At 33.9% G+C, this 22,874-nt stretch overlaps 1 protein-coding gene across 1 annotated transcript in view; it reads left to right on the top strand.

Annotated features, from left to right (window-relative positions):
* Positions 1–22,874, top strand: part of Hira (histone cell cycle regulator-like protein) — a 52,447-nt gene that overhangs the window by 5,374 nt on the left and 24,199 nt on the right. Inside the window, exons 5-17 of the mRNA XM_089234703.1 lie at positions 2,161–2,255; positions 2,359–2,454; positions 10,336–10,418; positions 10,515–10,592; positions 11,480–11,647; positions 12,319–12,366; positions 13,224–13,280; positions 13,678–13,748; positions 13,843–13,948; positions 14,242–14,508; positions 14,680–14,768; positions 20,253–20,721; positions 22,479–22,555. Of these exons, the coding sequence (XP_089090829.1) occupies positions 2,161–2,255; positions 2,359–2,454; positions 10,336–10,418; positions 10,515–10,592; positions 11,480–11,647; positions 12,319–12,366; positions 13,224–13,280; positions 13,678–13,748; positions 13,843–13,948; positions 14,242–14,508; positions 14,680–14,768; positions 20,253–20,721; positions 22,479–22,555 (1,704 nt within the window). The remainder of the gene's footprint in view (positions 1–2,160; positions 2,256–2,358; positions 2,455–10,335; positions 10,419–10,514; positions 10,593–11,479; positions 11,648–12,318; positions 12,367–13,223; positions 13,281–13,677; positions 13,749–13,842; positions 13,949–14,241; positions 14,509–14,679; positions 14,769–20,252; positions 20,722–22,478; positions 22,556–22,874) is intronic.

The following is a 22,874-nucleotide window of genomic DNA, read 5'->3' as shown; positions in this document are numbered from 1 at the left end:
ACTTGGCAAATTTCCAACATATAAATCTAGATAAGCTGTGTTTATTTCAAGTGGTCAGTACCAAAAGTTATGGTATTCATGTTACCGCTAAAGTGCAGAAATCAGTTATTCTACAGATTATCCAGGTATTGTGCAGATTAACTAGGGTGATCCGTAAATGTGCTGAAAATTGTTTCATTTGTCAAATTACCTAGGTAATCTGCACATTACCTACTAAGCACTCGTTAAAGTTAGAATAAGATCTTTGCTAGAAAAACAGCAACGTTTCTGTACGCTTAAATTGGTTTTTGGCAAAACGCGATGGCTTTTTTCATTAGTCAATTGTTACTAACTGTGCAATTTTTTCTACAAGCATTACGTTATACGTAAAAAAATATTTTTCTCAGAGTGAGATTGGCAAGAATCGGCCATACCTTACTGAGGCCGTGCATCGATACATTGGTTAAGAGGCTTTCGTTGTCATAGCAACACGTGTAAAAGTGGAGGGAGAGGGGAAGCAGTAGAGAAAGGAGATGAGAGAAATAAACTTTTGAATTTTAACGATGCGGAAGTCGTTAATGTGCACATTACCTCGGTAAAATGTGGAAAACTTTTGATTCTGCACATTAACAGAACAAATCAGTTAATCTGCAGATTATCTGGGTAATTTGCACATTAACAGCTTTCAAACTTTATCGGTAACATTGACGTGGCATAGCCCTGTGTTGATGTAATAAAATTTCTTTCTTCATAAATAGTTTGATAATTAACTAATAAATATATAAAGAAAATATGAAAAATCTATATTTGTTAATTTTTTTGTGATTTTTTTAAAAATTTGCACAGTTGACTCTCGTTATAATTCCCATGTGTTATAGTCACCATTCCATTACAACGATAGGTATGGTAATTCTCAAATGTTCCATGTTACAACTATCCTATGTTTTCATTTCAATATAACATGTTTTTAATGGAAGGATGAATGTCATAACGAGCATCAACTGTATTATGGTTTTCTTAGAGTTCATTAGAAGCAATACATTTCTTTGTGTTTCCCCAAGTTAAAAGCAATACCCACACTGGCTGGAGTTGCTGGAATAGACCCAGTGGTGGAAAACGCATAGCATCCTATGTTAGAAAGTGGTGGGGGGTGTGATAATTTTTTTCTGAGGATAGGTAAGACAGATAAGTTTGAAAAACTCTGGTGTAAATTGATTAACATATTTATAAGCCACTCAAATTTTGAAAATATTGAATTGGCATTGATGTATATTCAATACTTAAAAAAAAATTAGTTTTCTTCACTTAAGTAATATGAATTCAAAGCATATCAACACACTTATGCTTTATTAACATTTTCTTATTGAATCTGTGCAAAAATAATGGGAGAGGGAGAAATCTGTGAAACAAGGCTTTTTATTTTTTGATCTGTATCACAATTATTCATTTTATACTTATTTATACAGTCGAATCCTATTTTTAACGAATATCGTTATAGCGGAAAAAATCTTGTTTTAACAAACACTTTTCTAATCCCCCAGATAAATTTACATAGGAACAATGCAAAAAAACTGGAATTCTTGCATAACGAAATTTTGTTATAACAAAGTGATGTCTCCATTCTCTTGGAGTTTGTTATAATGGGATTCGACTGTACTAAAAATATGTGAGAACCACTTGTTGTGCATAAGCCACCCACCCTAACATGGAAACAATTATTTTTTCATATATGTCCAAACAAATTGAAAATGACAAAATCAAATTTGCATGTTGATCAATGATTGTACAAAAGAAAAATTAAATGAATGAAAAACAACATGGCAACACTATTGAACTGGTTGCTTGGCCAGAGCAACACAACACAGCTTTAGGCTTATTGTCTCATATTTTCTGGATTAGGATTTCCATGAATGGTGCACATATCCATGGAAAGGTAAGAATTGTTAAAAAAAATATATATATATTTATAACTCAAAAGTTATACACCCAATGTACATATAACAATATACATACAACCAAATATAGTAACAAATACACAAAAAAAAGGAAATTTATTGGCAGGATTGACTTGGCCTTTCTCCCAAGGGTCCCTCTCATTTTCTGAAACAGATTTCATGTTTGGGAATCATTGCTTTGTAAATGTTTTCCTGAAAGTTTAAGTGAAATTTTCCTCTCCAACAGATATGGTACTGCTTCTACAACTTTTGGCAGTGGTGGTAAGGCAGTGAATGTAGAGCATTGGAGATGTGTTAGTACCTTGAGAGGACACTCAGGAGGTCTGCAGCATTATATAATTCTTCTATGTATAGGTGGATCTAGCATAATGTGTAGAGTTTTCAATGTTTCATAATACTTTTATTATTTTTCTTTCAAACATAGATGTTTTGGACTTGGCATGGTCACCACGTGATGCTTGGTTAGCATCTTGCAGTGTGGACAACACGATTGTCATCTGGAACACTTTAAAGTGGCAAGGTAAATAATATCATGAATTATTTACCATTTGTACTTAACTGATTTTCTTAATGATTCATTTAAGGTTTTCAAAACATATTTTTGAATTATAAATTACTATTCAGTGTTTCAATTTTTCGAAATGCCGTAGTTTCACACAACTATGGTACAACATAACACCATTTTCTAGATTCATCATCACAACTTCTGTATTCCAGCTATTCAAAAATGTTTTTTTTGCTCATAATGCTTGTAGAAAGATCAAGCATTAATATGAAACTTTTTTTATTCCTTATATAGCTCAAATATGGATTTTTAAAAAATTAAGTTTGGGATCATAGTTGTGTAACCATAGTAGTCCATAAAATATTCTGTGTTATAAATCATTTACGAACCTAGTTGAGAGAATGTATTACAACAATCATACAATGTTTAGTAGTTACCAATAAAAAAAACTCAGATTTTCAGGAAACAGACAAATTACATATTTACTTCAATGCAACCACTTATTCTTACAAAAAAAAAAAAAAAAAAGCCACAATTTAAATAAAAATAAAATCGATGAACATTCTTTAAATTACATAAAATTTACATTGCTAAGATTTACATTTTTTTTATATTTTTTGCTTAACTCCATATGTCCATGCTCAGGAACATGGAAGAGTCTCTTGGGGTGCTTTGTTGCTTTGGTTTTTATATTGATTGTTTAATACCCTTTTGTAAGATGAAAAGGCTTAATTTTCTGGCCACTTCCCTAGGTTGCCCGATCTTGTCATACATTTTACATGAGCTCCATTGGCCTCCACTGTCACAACTTGCCCGGGCCAGTATTCTTCATAATTTACAGTTACAAATTCATCATTTGCAGGCATATAACCATCACTCGGGATCTCATGGTTTGTTGGGTCCTGAAAGGCCTCATCAGTGTTTGACAAGTTCAGTGAAACATCTGAAACCCAAAAGGAGTGTCCATCTTCATCTCCTTCACTAGAATTTTCTAAAGGCTTTGATTTCCGAGAAATTTTCTTTTTATTTGGGGAAGTTGAAACTTGCCCTCTACTTCTCAAGCTGCAATCTTTTCTGCTGAAATACTTTTACCTGGCTCAACATCAAGCTTCTTCTTTCTTCTATTTACGGATGTCTCTTGTCCTACTGCTTGTTTTCTCGTCATTTCAATATATTTTATAAAAGAGTTTGAAACAGCACTTTCATCTTGTGACTTGGGAAGAACTTTATTCTACAGCTTATTTAATAATGAAGGAAATACATTTCTGGGGACTGTTGGCATGGTGATTAATGACATTTTCCATTCATCAAGTATTTGCTGTGAATGGCATTTTAATGGCCGAAAATAAGCTATTATTGTAAAGAACTGGAACAAAAAGTTGGAACACAACTATGGTCCTTAAAAATCATTGGACGATAGTTGAAAACAAAGCACTATTTTCTATTATATTTCCTATAAATATGGTAATACACGTGCAAGTGTAAAAATATTTATTAAACATATGTAAATACTAAATTACCTGTAACGTCAAGGGTTCAAAACAGCTTGTTGTAGTAGCTCGTAGCTGAGAAAGTGTGCAGCTGACAAGGTAACGTGAAAAGCATAACCCTAGCTGATTAGCTGGGTGAAGTATCGGGAACAGAATGTGTTCTAACCACGTCAAAATATACTATCTATGCTCTTTGCTTTAGTATTTAAATAGTCGACTAGATGTTGGCATTTCAATTATCGATACTTCAGTGAGCATGAGTGTTTGTATAAATGTAAAATTCTCAAGAATAATATATCTCTTATAAGAATATTCTCTTCTTCTTTAGAATATTCTCTGAAAGAACTACTGCAGTAGAACATTGATTATCCGAACACATCGGGACCGAAGGGTGTTCGGAAAATCTATTTTGAAACTAATTTGATAACACAAAGGAATAAATTGAAATTCTGCAACAAAAACCTTAAAATAATTAAAATTAACCGACTTATTCTGAAAAGTAGATGAAAAAAAGCAGTGCATCGCAAAATAAAAAAATGAATCCATCTTTAATTGCTTCAAAAATTGCTTTTACATTTTGCCGTCCCATCCCGTGATAGTTTCAACATTAAAAATTGAAGCGGATCAGTGTTAGGCCGTGATTTTAAACACGCGAGACATTTTGTGAAACACTATTCTGCCTCACTGTGGTTATTACATCTGCCTTTGGTTCATCTTCATCACTTTCACAGTCCTGATCAACTTGATCGTTCACTTTCGTAATTATTTCTCCGTCATCCAAAAAAATGATATCCCAGATCGTTACTATTAATTTTCAACCACTGTGACACATCCTTTCATGACAGGACTGGAATACAGGGAATTCCTGAAGCATATCTAAGCATTCTTTTGAATCTGGAAGATTTCAATCATCTTCAGTGGTTACGTTAAAATCATGAAAATACGGGCATAACTTTCTAAACCTTTGCGAGACTTTAGTCCATCTGCTGATTTCAAACTGGCTACAAAATTTTCTATTTTATCACAATTTTTTTTAAATCACTGAGGGTTGCCACACCTAGTCCGTATTCAGCTGTAAATTTCCACCATCACCCACTTTCAATATTTTTTTCAATATTCCCACTTTTTTTCAATGTTTAAAACAACAGGCTTTTGTTTTGTCGCCATTCTGCACTTGAGAGAGATGAAAAGTATTGACACTGGCAAAGCTGAAGAAAAATTGAAAAATATCTGTTTTAAGCAAACTAGGAAAGATACTCCTCCCACCCCAGACAAAACCGTGATAAGAACTGTTTTGTTGTCAAGAAGACCCTTGGCTTCCTTTCATTAAATCACACCCACAGGATTAAGATGAATTTGTAGACGAGAAAAAAAGATGACAGCTAAATCTGCCCCTATTCACGCGTTTGTTTGCTTGTCAATTGTTTGTAACTGCATAGACTCTACCCAGGTCCGCCATTGTTTACATCTATAGCTCACAGGTATGGTATGTACAATTGTTTGGAAGTGGATTATTGTATAATAGTGTTAACGGGTGGCCTATTCATATATTGTTTCATTATTTCATTTCACCAACATGCGATGTCTTGGTTAAATAACTGCAACATTGAATCTAATCATACCTCTGATGAAATCTTCCCTACTGCCGTGATCGAATTAATTTATAAACATTTGAATTTTATGCTCCATAGATACAATTGCGCTGTGAACTAAAGCTGCTACGCTTTGTGCTACGCTGCAAATTTATAGGTTTCTTTCATGATCCATATTTTTTGGGACTAATATATGAAGGTGATTGTATAAAAATTGCTTCCTTTATCAATCACCTTTTGGTTTAATTTTTTGTTCTGAACCTATTTCTGAAAATTTACTTTATTTTAAAATAATTTTTTAAGGTTTTAATCTCAAGATTTCAAAAATCTCCATAACCAAAATTTTAAAACCTCTCACCATGACCAAGAGAATATTCTTGAATTAAAAGTTGCTATATTAAGGGTGATTATATCAAAAAAAAAAATTTCATGTTTCAGGCAATGAAAACTAATTTATACTAATACTAGGGGGGGGGGGCAAAGCCCCCCCGACACCTACGGCGTCCAACCCCCCTCCCCCAACTCCTCCAATGGAGCTAACTACTCGTCACATCTTTAATTATAAAGCAAAATATTCCTCATGCACTCCAAATGCCTGCGAAATAGTTATTCATTGCCAGTTTCCCATTCTGATTTCGATAAGCAATGCACTGCCATCATACATACAACAGAATACTCGATGCACCGCACTACATACGTGATACATACATACACCACGATAGGCACTACAGCACAATAAGTAATGCACCACCATATCAACAATACAGCAAATTAAGTAGCGATTCACTATATGCTGTGTATCACAACACGCAAAGCACCAGTATCGGCAATAAAGAACAATACTCAATCCACCACTATATGCAGTGCACCACAATACAACACAAAACGCATTGTACCACCATCGGCAATGTAGCCATTAGCAATGCACCAACATCAGCAATACTGCAAAATAAGTAGTGTACCATGATAAGGAATGCACCACAATACGCAATACAACGCAATATGCGATGCATCGCAATAGGCAAAGTACCATAATATGTACCACAATATACCGTAAGCACTGCATTACAATAAGCAATACAGCACAATATGCAATGCACCACAGTACGCAATGTATCACATTCAACAAAACACAATAATACGCTATGCACCACAATACGCAATAAGCACTGCGTTGCAATAAGCATTACAGCACGCGATGCACTACAATATGGAATGCACCACTATCTGCAGTACGCCACAATAAGCAATACAGTATAATATGCAATCCACCACAATACGCAAACGCGATGTATTGCATCAAGCAAAGCAGAATAATACGCAATAGGAACTGCATTACAATAAGCAATACAGCACGTTATGCACTACAGTACGTAATGCATAACAGTAAAAATCAACAACCAGCAAAATCCGCAATGCACTGCAATCAGCGAAACATCGCAGTAAGCAATTTACCACAATACGCAATACAGACTGCATTATAATAAGCAATACAGCATGCGATGCACTAAAATCAGCATTGTATTGGCAGTGCACCGCAATAAGTAATATAGCACAATAGCAATACCCACTGCATTACAATAAGCAATACAGCACAATACGCAATACAGTGCACCACAATAAGCAATACACCACAATAGCAATAACCACTGCATTAGATTAAGCAATACGCTACAATAAGCAATACAACACAATACGCAATGTATTACAATAAGTAATACAGCACAATACACAATGTATCACAATACGGAATAAGCATTGCATTATAATAAGCAATACAGCATGCAATGCACTATAATACGCGATGCATAACAATACGCAATGTACCAAAATCAGCAATGCACCCTATTGCAGTGCACTACAATAAGGCCTACAGCACTATAAGCAGTAGACACGGCATTATAATAAGCAATACGGAACACGGTGTACTACGTAATGCATACAATAGGCAGTGCACCACAATACGCAATACGTACTGCATTATAATAAGCAATACAGTACGCGATGCACTACAACACATAATGCACTACAACACGTAATGCATAACAATATGCAATACACACCATAATAAGCAATACAGCCCAATACGCAATGCGCCACAATACGCAATAAGCACTGCATTGCAATGATAAATACGGTACGCGACACAATATAATACAATTAGCAACACACCACAATAAGCAATACAGCACGTGATGCACCACAATACATATAACTATATGCACAATACAGTACAATACGCGATGTACCACAATACATATAACTATATACACAATACAGTATGCGATGCATAACATAAGCAATGCATTAGAATAAGCAATACAGCATGCGATGCATTACAATACGCAATGCACCAAAAATAGCAATATACCACTATTTACAGTGTCCCGCAATACAGCATAAAACGTAATGCACCGCAATACACGATGTATCGCAATAAGCGAAGCACCATAATATATGCAAAAGTACTGTATTACAGTAAGCAATATATCATGCGATGCGCTGCAATGTGCAATGCACCGCAATAAGTAATACAGCATAATACGCAATGCTATGCCATCTGCGATTTGGTGCAATAAGCAATGCATCATTTTAGGCAATGCAGCGCAATAAGTAGTGCAGTCTTATATTAAGGGTACCACAAAAAACAATGCAATACTATATCAGGGCACCACATTTAGCAATACAGCACAATAAGCAGTGCACCACAATATGCAGTGCACCACAATACGCAATGAACCACAATACACCATAAGCACTGCATTGGAATAAGCAATATGGCACGTGATTCACTAAAATACATAATGCATAACAATGCGCAATTGGCCAATATTTACAGTGCCCCACAATAAGCAATGCAGCACAATACCTCATGTACCTCATAATATGCGATGCATCGCACTAAACAAAGCACCATAATACGCAATGAGCCAAAATAATCCATAAGCACTGCATTACAATAAGCAATACAGCACTCAGTGCACTACAACACGTAAAGCATCACAATCAGTGATGTAGTAATGTGTGTAATCAGTAATATTGTACACCACAAATAAACAATGCAGCATAGTATGCGATGCATCGCAATAAGCAAAGCACTATAGTACACAATGCACCATAATACGCATTAAACACGACATTACAATGAGCAATACAGCACGTGATGCACTACAATATGCAATGCACCATTATTTTTGCCGTGCCACAATAAGCAATGCAGCACAATGCGCGATGAGAAGCAAGTATTCATCCTCGACTCAAAATGAAACCTGTCAGTTTTCCCATAAAGAGATCTGTCCAATGTCCCGCCCTGGGTACCCGGACCCTGTGTGTTGGGAGCACTGGTGATGTATACATACCTCTGAGTACATGCACAAAACGTGATCCCTACAGGTCAAGCGGTTCCCGATGTCCTCAGGTGTTAAATGAAAACTCAACCCAAAATCGTAACCGACTTCCGTAACACAAAAACGTAACAGATTTCCGTCACTCAAAAATTTCACCCACTTCCGTCACTCAAAAATTTCACCCACTTCCGTCACTCGGTTGCTTAGCAACAGGCCTCTTCGAGTTTGTGATTTTATATTAAAGAAAATTAGTAAAAAATGTTTCATTATTCACAAGAAAAATGAATATTCTCAATTCTCCAATTTTTACGAGAATATTCTCACCTCATATCTCTAGGTGTTTGGACCATAGTTGTGTGAAATTATAGTACATGAATTCATAATTAGTAAATTGATTTTTATTAGTTTTTCAGTTTATTTTCGATTTCCTCATGCTAACATTGTATGTACAGTAGATTCTTGACTATCCATCTCTATACTATCTAGCCTAGTTTATTAATTAATACATAATTATTCTCCATGATTCCAAGCTGCACAAAAACCAGATTTAGGGTGTGGTGGAGAGTGAAATATCCCATGCTATGCTAGCCACCTCCTCAAAACCAGACCAATTTTTGCGTGGGTTAGAGTGTAAGTGGATGGCCACTGCATCGTGGAAAAGGGAGAAGCCTTCAGTCATCTACATCCGTGTTTCTCAACCATTGGGCCGCATCCCAGTACTGGGCCTTAACACTAATCACACCGGGCTGTGAGTGATTTGCAGTTTCATTTTTCCCATTTATTTCTCATTAGTTGTGTGTATGATCGGGTCTTTCACTCACGCAAAAAAAGATTTACCAGGCCACACGCTTCCAAAGGTTGAGAATCACTGGTCTACATGAGAGACTTTTAAAAAACTGGAAACTGTGAGTTTTGACTCTTTCATTTTAGACCTACCTTTTGACATTTGCATCATTTATTAATGAAGAGTGAAATAAGTTTAAATAATTGTTGTAAGAATTAAACTTATGCTTTATGTTAATGTTTTGTTTATTTTAAAAGCGAATGGTATGTGTTTATAATGTAAAGTGTGCATAATTTTATGTTTCCTCCAATAAAAGATAGACATAAAAAAAATTACCCTAATATCTAGGACAATGGCAAAAATATTGTCCAATATTTTTATTCTTCAACCATTAATTCTGTAATTAAATTTTTAAAACGTGTAGTTAGTTCAATACATAACAAGCATTTATTAAGTAATCATCTGTACTTAGAGGTCAGAAAATATGAATAGGAGCAGGTTTTGGTATAAAAAGGGTTTTTTTTATGGTTTGGGGTGGAGGTAGGAAGTGAGCATTTATAGACTCCTGGCTTTTCTGTTATCAGGCCCACCCTTCTGCCACATCAGGCCAGATAGCCCAGTGTATACTGTACTTGATTTATTATTCTGTAATATATATATATTTCAAAATATTTACTTTACAGAAATAATAGCAGTTCTAAAAGGCCACACAGGATTGGTCAAAGGTGTTTCTTGGGATCCTGTTGGAAAATACATTGCTTCCCAAGTAAGTTTATCAAATTAGCTGATTTATAGAATTTCATTTTTACTTTTTTTAAAATTATTTTTACAAAAAAAGACTTTAATTTGACTTTATTTATAGTCTGATGATAAAACATTACGAGTGTGGAGGACTCATGACTGGGAGCAAGAGGCTATAGTTACAGAGCCTTTCCTTGAGGTGAGAAATGTCTGTTTATGCTTTTTGAATTCATCGTAAGGTGCCGTCTCCGATTTGAAGGTTGGCAATCATGGCTCTCCATTCTACTCAATCTTGAGCTTGTCTCTTTAACAAATGATACTGTTGTCCACTCTACTTCTTCAGGTCCTCTGTCCACCACATTCTTGTAACCTCTCATGTATCTAATATCAGTGCTTTGTCCTCTCCTGTAGACACTCTTAGAATTCAAGTAATGTAACAGATATAAGAAGAGAACACGTCACAATTTTTGTTTTTTTACTTAATTCATTAACACAGATTACCTGTTGTGAAAGATGGCATTAGTATCTTCCCACATAAACTAATTTTCTGGTACAGATATAATATGCACTCCTTTTATGTATAAATTTGCTCAAATGCATTTGGTTACAGTGTATAAGATTTTACATATATTTTCAAAGAAAAAGTTTGTCTTTAAGAAGGTAAATGTGATACTTTTCTAACATATAATAGCAGTAGCAAAAATAAAAAATAAAAAACTGCTTTTCAAATTGGAGCAACTTGCTTTTTTTTTTATAAACATCAAACTATTAAAAAAAACTCTTCAAAGATGCTGGAAGGTTCTCTGGAAACATAAATATTATTAATATATTTATAATACTCATGAGGAAAGCTTTATTTGTAGTTTGTTCTGAAATGTCTAAATAAAGTATAAATGATAAAATTCTGTACCCGATGAAGAAAAGATTCATAGAGAAATTAATATTTATTTTTTTTATTTATTTTATTTATTTATTTTTTTTGAAAAGAAAAATAAATAATATATATTTTATTTGGTTTTTGGTTTATAGAGTTGGGTAAATTTTACAAAAAATATTATTGGTGATTATATTACACATTTTTTTTAGTGTGGTGGTACTACACATGTTTTACGCCTGAGCTGGTCTCCCGATGGCCGTTATTTGGTTTCTGCCCATGCCATGAATAATTCAGGCCCAACAGCCCAGATTATTGAGAGAGATGGATGGAAAGCCAACAGGGATTTTGTAGGTCACAGAAAAGCTATTACTTGTGTTGTAAGTGGTTATAAATTCCTTTTTAATTGATTTTATATTACAAATTCATAATTATGAGTGATGTGACTTATTTTCATTAAAGCAACATTATGCGCTTTTTTTAATTCACAGAATTTATGGAAAATAACTGATTTGTTTAGTAGTATGACAGTAATATATGTTCTTATAGTTAAGCACTCTATGCAACCTTAATATTTATTTTCAGCAAACATCTTAATTGCGTTTAAGGAACTCCAGTTAGTGTATCTTCAACCTTTGCTTTATTATTTGTAGAATTTGTGTTGGACTATGTCATTGGAACTAATCTCTCATTAAATAATGTTTGAAAATATTGCTTAAAGTAAATAATAGTTTTGCTATGTTTTTAAACATTGCAAAGTACTAAAACATGTGGGAAAATAATTTCAGTTTAAAAGTATCTGATCTCATACAAAGTACATGGTTTTATATTAATGCTTTCTTTTCAATTAAAATGAACTTTACCTCTCTATCGAGCACAAAATCCAATTTAAAGCAATGTTAAAAGCAATCACAAAATATTATAAAATAGTATTTATTTAGGTCAGTGTTATTTGACTTTATGATTAGTGTGTTTTTAATTCTGATTTTTATATTTTACATTAATCATGCAATGCATACAATTTATTAAGATTTAATTTTTATATTTTCAGCGATTCAACCCAAACATACTCTGTAAAGTTAGCAAAGACACAGAAAAGGTATGCATTTTTTTTAATGAATCAAATGGATATTTTTCTGAAAAAAAACTGTTGAAAATAAAATAATAAAAGCACCAGGGGAAATGACTGGAATACATTTACACAATACGTATATACAAATACAACGCCACAACAGGCAAATTGCCCAACTGTGTGTGTTCAAGACTGTCATGATCTCAATGAAAAATGCAATTTTAGCAGCAAATTTTATCACCAATAGTGATATTAAGTAATAAAAGGGGGTTGTATTGACTACAGCTTTGGGGGGGGGGGGGGGAATTTGATTTTTGACAAAAAGAGATTTGATATTTGAGATTTGATACATTTTTGAAAGATTTTTTTTTTCAAATGAAGTTTTTAAAATATTTATTTCTGTTCCAACCTTTCAAAATAATAATAAAACATGATGGCATATAATCTGCATAAAGAAATTCAGATGTTTTTAAAATGTATAAATAATGGATGATAAGCCGGAAATCATATGACACCACTAACAACCTACTAAGGCTATGCAAACAGAAACAAGGTATCCTTACCTTTAATAAGAAATATTTTAGGTATTTTTCCCTGGTAAAAAATGTAATTAAAAATTGTGGAAAAGTTTTTAATTTCTCCCCAAAAAAGTTTATGGATTTGTTTTACTGATAATTGACGGACAATTAAATTTGAATCATGAATAAGTTGTGTGGGCAGCTACACTTTCTGTCTGTAAAGTGGTGTGAATATTTAAAACCTAAAATTTTGTTTTTGGAAAGTATAGAAACTGGCAAATAACTTTGTTATGCAGTTTCATGAAAAATATATGTGTATATGCAAAATATCTAGTTGCTGTTAACTCGTGATTATTTTTATTTCAGGTGGAACATTTTTGTTGCTGTGCCATTGGTAGTCGGGACAGATCTCTTTCTGTCTGGGTGGGTTTTTGTCCTGTGTTTGAAATACGTATTCTTCCATATAATTGTGTTTTTTACATAAGTAAAAAAAAAACTGAACTTTCAGGTTAACTTCTTGGGATTTATGCGATATAAGGAGTCCAATGAAATTAGGAATTCTATATATAGTTTGGTTTGGCCTGAAAATGCTATATTAATGCATAATATAATCAATGTTGATAATTATTAGGATTTTTGGAATTAAAATCTGCTTCTCTCTCTCTCATATAAGTAATATGAGTATGTGTAAATAATTGCCATAATTGCCCAAATCATATTGTTTATGTACAATTGTTTAATTCTGTAAATATCATATAAGCTGTGTTAAAAATAGATAAATTTTATCGAATTTTAATATTGCATTGAATTTTTTCCCTAGTTGACTTACTTGAAGCGCCCCCTTGTTGTTGTGCATGATCTGTTTTCAAATTCGGTTTTGGATATTTCCTGGTAAGAGCATTGATTCTTTAGCAGAGAAATACATTGTGCTCTGATAATGTTGTGTTCGAGTTTAAAAATAATTGTACATTTTTGAAACTTCAAGGAGCCAAAGTGGAAAGCAAATTATTGTCTGTTCATGGGATGGTACAGTTGCATACATTGGCTTTGGTGATGATGAAATAGGAAAGCCGGCATCTGTGGATGAAAAAGTGTGTATCTAATCCTGTATAAGTCTTTTTTTTTTATTTAAATGATTTTGCCTCATTAAAAACAATCACAATTTATTTGCTTCATTAAAAGATTGTCATGAACTTGTCAAAGCTGTTGTCAGAACTGACAACAGCTTTGAATGATTGGTATAGAAGTTTGAATGGTTCAATTGTAATTCTTATGTTGAATCAGGATTTGTATATCTTCTGCATTATTCCTTATTGTATTGTATTTTTGCCACATTGCTTATTTTTGTTACATTAAATTTTCTTTTTAAATTTCGGTTTCTCAGAATCATTTACATCAGTCCCTATATGGTAAAAGTATGGCAATGACTAACCACACTGTATCATCTGCACTAACTGTGGTAGAAAATCCAGAAATTCTCAAACTTCAAGAGGAGATGAACTTCAAGCACGACGAGAAAGAAATTGAAGAAAATAATTATCACAACAATATTTCCCCACCATCTCCTATCAGAAACCATGACTCTTCTCTGCCAAAGCTTGAAACGCTATCATCCAGTCCTCAGAATAGCAGGTCCTTCCCTCATGCTAAGGTAATGAATGTGTTCTTAGATTAATATTTACTTATAGCTTCATACTTCTCTCTGTATCTCTTGTCATATTTCTTATTTTATGATGGCATGGAACTATTGTTATAAAAGCCTTTAATTTATACAAGGTTGAACTTAATCCATTCATGTATAAAGTAAAGTTTCTCTCTGCAGGGTCCTATCGACAAGCAGATAGAGACTAGATTGGCTGATGGTAGAAGAAGAATAACACCACTTTTCATTCCACCACCACCAGATATTGGGTACATATTTTTTCCTCCCCTCAGATAAATCCTTCAGTCAAAATTTTGTAATGTCCATATTTGTTTTTTCTTGAATCTTTTAGCAGCTATACATATTGAATACCAATAATAGTTGCTTAAATTACATCTGTTCACTTTCATAAATAAATTTTCTCACCAGTGTTGATAAGACATTATATTTAATCTGATACCTTGAATAGTGAATGACCCAGTGCAGTCATGTGAGTATCGCAGGGGTCGGCACGGGTCACTTTTTTAGAAACTAGTCACTTTTATTACGTATTTTCAGGCCCAGGTTACTTTTTCCACTTTTTTTAGCAAAAAAACCTCGGTCTCGCGCGCTTTTCTGCTGTCAGTGTTTTTCTTTTCTTCAAGGAGGAACTTTACCGGTTCCAGGTCGCTAATTTTCTCCCTCCCTTCATTGAATTATGATCGTTAGCTCCATTCCCGTATAACCCCTATACATGAAGGCGTCTTAGGCGACTAGATAAGGATTATAGTGGCTATAAAGGCATCTTATCTTCCTCATAGCCACTAGAATAGGGGCTTATCAAGTTGCCATAATCTTCCCGGGAGCATACCGTGTGACGCCAGCATAACTTGATTTCAAGGCGCTTGGAAAGAAAGCTCCTCGGTTAAAGAGTCATTTTATGGAGAAGCCGGTCGGAAAAAAATAGCGTAAAAGGCGTACTTATAACAAAAAAATGTTTTCCCCCCCCCCTCTACTACCATTCTTTCTTATTTCCCCATGCGTGCTCACTCGTTCTTTCATTTTTATCTTATTTTAAAATTGATCCTTTATTTTATTTGTTTTAAAAAGTTTTAGTCCTAAGGGCCGAATTCCTTTCTTGGAGCATCGTTACTTTTTTTAATATTTGAAATGACAATTTAAGAGAGCCCGTGCAGAAACTAACTTACGCGCAGCGGGAGAATACCAAAGCGCGCGTATTAAAGATGCGTATTATTAATATGTATTAAGTGTATTATTAATATAACTTTGGAGAATACTCTTGTAGCTGGCCAAGGTTAAAGAAGCGCATAAGTATTTTGAATTTACTTACAATAAAAAAATAATCCGACTGAAAACTGCGATCTCTCTAGAAATAAAATTTGTACTATTTTTCTAACTGGATTTAAATCTCAGCAAGAAACCATAGCCCCAGGTATGATCGAAAGGAGAAATGTTTATGAAAAGATCACAGAATCCTGCAATTCAACGTTTAGTTTAACACAAGGATTTCTAAATCAGATGAAAATTGGTCATCAGGCTAATAAAAACTCAGTTAACGTGCATGCGAGCCGCAAATAGAGGCGGATTTAACGGTGGGCACACCGAGCGCACCTTTGCACTTTACTTTACACTTTTTTTCCTAATTTAAGGGGCCTAATATTAATTTTTTTTATGCCCGGAGCCATCAACAACTGACCTTTATCCGCTTCTGGCCATAACTTAATTTATTAGAGCATCTTCACGATACTGATTGTTGACTTAATATCGACATATTGCGCTCCATTCTTGGTGTTGTGTAAAAAAATCCCCTTTTTAGACCTCGGAAGTTATTAAAACATTTTTGTCTCAAGTCGCTGTTATGGCCGCAATAGGAGAGGGCGGGGTCTGGTTCCACGGGTTTTGAATGAGGAAGGGTGCTGAGTTTACTCCTTTTCCGTTAAAAAAAATGGATACCGACCCCGGGTGATAGTAAATTTTTGTTTGTACTTGTGGCTCGGATTGCTACATACCGTGATCAGATCCAAAACTGGGAAAGGGGGGGCAATGCCTCGAACGGCATTTTTGATGGAATGGTATATTTAAGAAAAGGCAATAAATTCCTTTTTCAAACTTATCGAATTTCACAGTCAAGGGGCAATAAAATTACGTTTTCCCTCCAGAAAAAAATATTGTATCATGGCCATGGTAAATTGGGTGCCCTGGGTGGGGGGCGAATTCACTGTTTTTGTTTGTTGAAAATTACGGGAGGAGTCAGAGCTAACTTTTTTTCGGGCTAAAATAGGTACCACTGACAACAGCATCCATAAACTCAGTATCAACCGCATTTATAAAACCTGTATGTCGTTGATTCGATTTTTGTGTTCATTTTATCTTAATTTTCCGTATTTCCCGATATATTTCTATCGATTTTCGCATATTAGGTTGATTTATATTATAAATTATATATTTTTTTGTAATTTTATGTGCCCTTTTTCAGCCATCTTGAATTGACCACCGCAACACGGTGATTGATGGGCACGGAAAAAATTTGCCACGTTGGTGCTTGCAAGGTTCATGGGAAATTTACCGGGGAAGGCCGCGGAGTCTTTTTCTGTTAAAAATTTCGGGGGGAGGGGCCAAAATTATACTGTTTCTGGGTAAAGGAGTAAATGTTTTTTTTGCAGGGGTGTATGTTATGTGTAAAAAAAAGAAAAATATATATTTACAAATTTTTCTCTCAAAAACCAACAAAACTGGTTTATTTTCTCCCTCACCCAAGGGCAATATTATTTTGGTGTGTCTCCCCCCCCCCCCTCCGCCTGTAAAAGAGCAGACTCACCCACCCTTCCCAGTCCAGCCATAGGTGGAGATAGACTTGAAGGTCTTAGGGGTTCAGCAGATAACAATTGATATACATCAGTAGGCTCTGCCATTGACGCTGGGGGGAGGGTGGATTGCCCTCCCTCAACGTATAACAAAATAATTTAGTTAATTTAATAATTAAAATAATTTACTTAATTTAATAATTAAAATAATTTAGTTAATTTAATAATTAAAATAATTTAGTTAATTTAATAATTAAAATAATTTAGTTAATTTAATAATTAAAATAATTTAGTTAATTTCATAATTTAAATACTTTATTTAATTCAGTAATTTAAGTAATATTTTAATTTAATAATTTAAAATAATGTTAAAAATGTAATTTTATAGTTTTTTTTTAATCATTATAGTAAATTTCTTAAAATTTATTGGAGCGTATTATGCAAACCTAGGTATGTAAATAAAATTTGTACTAGTTAAAAAAAGTTTGAGTACATATTGCATACTGTCATTCATAGCATAACATGAATGAAAAATCCACTAGAATGTAGATGGGACAAATTCTCTCATCAAATTTTGTGTTATTTCATTTTTTCCCCTTCTTTGAATGTGAAAACTTTTTTCCGTTTTTGAAGTTTTTCCTGCTTAAATTGATTTTAAGATGGGTTGTGGAATGCAGCATGGGGGAAAGGCATTGCTACTGTTACTTAAAAAGGATGTAATGTACACATAGTTTTTGATAAATTTGATAAGTTATTCAAAACTTTTCTGGTTAGCAGAATGCATTGGGTTTGATTTATTTCTCTCTCTCACACTATTATGTAAAAAAAAGCAATTTTGATGAGTTCCATTGAAATACAAAGTTTAGTAAAAACTAAATTCAATTTCAATTCATTCAATTTGGTAATAATCAAAATTCAATGTCCATTTGGTCTCTTTCTAAAAATATTTTGGTCACTATTTGGTCACTTTTTTAAACATTTTGGTCACTAGTTTTGAGGCCATGATCCGTGCTGAGCCCTGGTATCGGGATGGTCTTTCATCACTTCAAAGGCCCGGGTTTGGATCTGCCATGCAACGTAGTTGCAGTCAGCTGAGCTAGTGTTTTTTTTTATGGTTTTCCAACTTTGAGGCATAGGACATCAGACTTTCAAAGACACACTTTCCACAGAGAGCAATCAGGTCAACACCATTTTAATTTTATCATTTATGCATACAAGTAATAACCTGCTGCAGCATGTAGTTTTCAAATTTGGAAGATAGATAGCAGTACTTCTTAAACACATAACAGGTGCAGCTCAAAACAATCATGTTTGTATATTAGAGACTACAATATCTACAACACTCTTCAACATGCACCAATTCATTAGAAATTCTTCATGGTAGGGGTTCTCAAACTGTGTGCCTCTAACCTTTGTCAGGGGTGCCGTGGAACATCGGCCTGACAGAGGTTTTTCGAAGACATTCTTTATTAAACTGCTCTGAGGATCCGCACATAAGCATTAATTAGGATAAGGGGTGCCACACGGGTGGAAAAAGTTTAAGAACCCCTGCTTCAGGGGAATGTTTATGAGTCACCTTATGATCAAAACCTTGTACATAAAAATTCCCGTAAGAAAAAATACAGGAAGAGCAAAAAAGAAAAAAAATATGGGATGTCCGATTAAGTAACACGAAAGTTCTTTTTTTTCTCTAGAGAGCAGATTGTTGCTAATTTTTTTTTTTAAAAGCTGCAATAGGTGAGATATGTTCTCAATCCAACTGCTAAAAAGTCATTTTTGAAAGAAAAAATTGATGTACAAGGTTTTCATTATAAGGTAATAATATGCAGTTTGGTCGTAATGAATCCTGCCTAATATGTCAATGTCATCAATACTGTACAATATAAACTTAAGTGGGAAAATTTTAACATGAAATATTATTTAAAAAAATCGTGACTCAGGAAATAAGACTTCTCAACCCTCTGTAAAAGGCCTTACCTGTTTTTGTAGTAGGCTTCCGATTTTCAGCAAGTGCAAAATAGGGTAGGAAAACATACTCCATTGAGAAATCGGCTTTCTGTAATATTTTGTCTTGTTGGCTAAATAAAAAGCTGGTAAGAAAGTAAGATATCCTGTCAGTACCTGAGAAAGGGTCAAATGAAGACTTTTTCAAATGTAAACTAAAATATAAGTGTTACTAGCTATAATGCCCAGCTCTGCCCAGATTTTCTTCAATTACTGGGAGGATTGAAAAAATGACAAACCATTATAAAAGAATGAACTGTTGCACATAATACTGGCAGGATTAAAGAAGAGCCCAACCATTGTAAAGGCATATATATGTCTGAAACACATTGCTTGAGAACCACGGTAACCAAAGTAAACATTCCAATAAGGATTGTTGATCCCAGGAACAAGTGTTGCATGGCAGTTTTTTGCCATTTTGGGTATTTGTCCAGCTCTGACAAACTTTTAAAGTAGCCTATTGTTCAAGTCGGGTCCCCAAATATATGCAAAATTTGGTGACGATGGACCTAAAATTGTAGATTTGTATAGAGAACACACGCAGACAGAAAATCAATTTTATATATTTAGATATCACTTATTCTAGCAGTGATAACCCCAGATATTTTGTGAAACTGATTCTTCAATGGAACATTTCTTCCTTCCCCTTACTTTGCACCTGCTGAAAATCAGACAAGAGCCTTTATTAAAAATGGCGTGTCATTTCAAAGACGAGTTTAGATTTATACTTATTTTTACATTTTCAATGCAGAATTATGCTGTATAAAGAATTAAAAGAGATGAATGATTGGAATTTCTTAGTTGGGGAAATATCGGCCTTGTGACTATCATAAATTTAATGTTTTGACAAATCATAATTTTTTTTAATCTAGTTGTTGAATGTAATAGGAATTTAATGAAAATATGTATTTGAATTACTTTTATAAAAAAAAATTGATTTTTCAGGGAAGTCCCACCACCATTCAACAGTCGAGCCCCGCCAACATTTAGTTCATCATCAGAGAGTAAAAGCAAGATCATTATTGAAAAACGTGAAGAATCATCTGATGCTCACAGCATGGGTAGCACTAAAGCAGAACCTACTGTGAATTCAACAGCAATAACTGTTTTGCCAAAGCTTGAAGCAGCTAACGTGTCAAGCACATGCATAACTTCTACTAATCCTGTGCCTATAAAAACTGAAAGTGTCACGGCAGCTGTTAGTACATCAACTAATACTGTGTTGGTCACTGCCACTTCTACAGTTTCTTCATCAAACACTCCAACATCAATTAAAACATCTGTTATTTCCAGTGTGTCTACAAACTGTGTTGTTAGTACTGATAATTCTGTAGCAGCTGTTTCTAACAGTGATGTTAAGCACCCATCTACAGTGCCATCTGTTTCAGAAATCGCTGCAGATGAAAAAACTATGGTAACAATTTCAAACTTATTTTTGCCATAATACAATATGTTGAAAATGGGGTGAATAAATTGGAGAAATTCACTGTCAAAAATTCATAATATTCTAACCTCAGAGTTATGAACTATTTTTAATAATAGCAATTACTAGAAATACTATAATAATACTAAAAAGTTGATCAGCTATATAATTGTAATAGAAAAAACATAGGTGCCAATGTTTCTGACTAACCTGGAAGCTTTCCCGATTTTTTTTGCCCTATTAGAATCTCCCAGTTGGAAACCAGATTCTTTCGATTTTTTTGTATCATCACAGGGACATTGCTAAACATCTTCAAATTGCAACCAACATAGTGAAAAACTTCCCTAAAGAAAATTCCTCACTTCTGGCAATTCCAGCTGAACAATTAGGTGATTATATTTCCTTGAAAAATACAGGTAATTGCCAAAAATTATACTAAAAGTAAACAAAGTTGCCAATTATTGCAAAAATTGCTAATGGCAAAGAATGAAGCACTACTGCAACTTACAGAGGATTAAAAGAATTCTGTGGGGAGAACATTTAACATAACAAATGCTTGAAATAAATATTTGTATTCATAGACATAATTATCATACAGTGGTGTCTCGATAATCCGAGGTGGAATGGAGCCGAAGTTACCTCAGATCATCAAAAAACTTGAATTTTCTAAAAAAGAGTTAAAAATACTTTAAATGTTTTTATTTTTATAAAAAAAGAAAAAAAACAGTATTAGCATACTTACTGTATTTTTAATTCTTGAATGAGATATAGATGCCATGCAATGTGTTTCGAAAAATAAAGAATGTGAAAAAAGCGCAAAGATGAGAGAGAGTGATTGAGAAGAGTTGGGGATGGTAAACGACGCGGAGACACTTATTGATAGCTTTCAAGTACTTTTCGAATGATTTTACATAAGCAATTAGGGAGACAATATCATAGTCCACCATCACAAAGGAAACTCACGATCGAACTTGCTCATCTTTTTCAGCAGCTGCCCCCCCTCCCGCCCGAAAGTTAAAATGGTCTATGTCTATTCAAGGGGAAGTCTAATATTTTATCACACCAATTACCCATTATAGGGTTGGGGGCTTCCTAGTCCCTTTCAAACTGTGCATTATGTACGTTCTATGTAGTATTCCTGGAAAATAAAAATGAGGTTGGGTTTTTGGAGAAAGAAACAAAAGGTCTGAAGAAGGAAATTTGAAATTTTTCAATACTTCAGATTATCCAGAAACTTGAACTTTAGTTTGGGGCGCAGATTTTCGAGACTACTGTAATTTATAAGTTGACAAAATAATTTTAATCGCCTGATTTCTATAAAGAATAAAAATTCACGCACACTTGAATCAACAAGGAAAAAAAGGTCATTATTTTTTTAAAAAGTCAGAATGGCCAAAATTGCAAAAAAAAAAAATCCAGGAAATATGGGGTCATATGGTCACCCCTATGCAATCTCCAAAAATCCCTAATTTTTTCTGTTCTTCAGCAGTGGAATATTTCATCTCGTGACATCTGATTTTTCAGGTCTGGGAATTGGCACTGAGAAAAAAGTAAATTTTTTTTTTCCGATTTTGGATTTTTTTCTTTGACATTTTTGTGGTGTGATTGATTTTGGAAAATATTGATGTTTAAAAAAAGCTTAGAATATTGAATTTGTACATTAAGATTTATCAAATTTTCCAAAAGGAGAAAGTTTTTTTCTCTCTCTCTCTCTCTCTCTCTCTCTTTAATCATTGACTTTATTTTAGGAAGAACCAATTGTTAATGCAGATGTCATATCAGAGCCACCATCTGTTCCACAGCCATCAACGACGGACATGCCAAAGTAAGTTTACACTTGCATTTTCCATTCTGCCAATGATGATTTTTCATTGAGCAAAAAATGTATAGGAAATTAATTAATGGAGTAATAAAAATAATTTCAATGGGTCAAGGGCCTGTGTGCGGTTTTTTTATTTTGTCAGGTTGGTTTATCTTTTTCTGCTTTGTTTTTTCTTTTCTGCTTTCTTTCACACCCATCGCACACATGGTTTATACGGTCCTTGAAAAAAGTTAATTTTCAAGGAGTTGAAAATCCACAAGAGTTATTGAAAAATAATTTTTTTTTTGAAAGCCTTAAAATTCTGCGAGCGTCTTTAAAAAAA

Source organism: Pholcus phalangioides, unplaced genomic scaffold (assembly GCF_987345545.1).
Source record: "Pholcus phalangioides strain wild (caught in Gottingen) unplaced genomic scaffold, Ppha-v1.0 ptg000008l_1, whole genome shotgun sequence".
Taxonomy (NCBI): Eukaryota; Metazoa; Arthropoda; class Arachnida; order Araneae; family Pholcidae; genus Pholcus; species Pholcus phalangioides.
The sequence above is the reverse complement of the archived record's forward strand: the minus strand, read 5'-3'. Positions and strand labels throughout refer to the sequence as shown.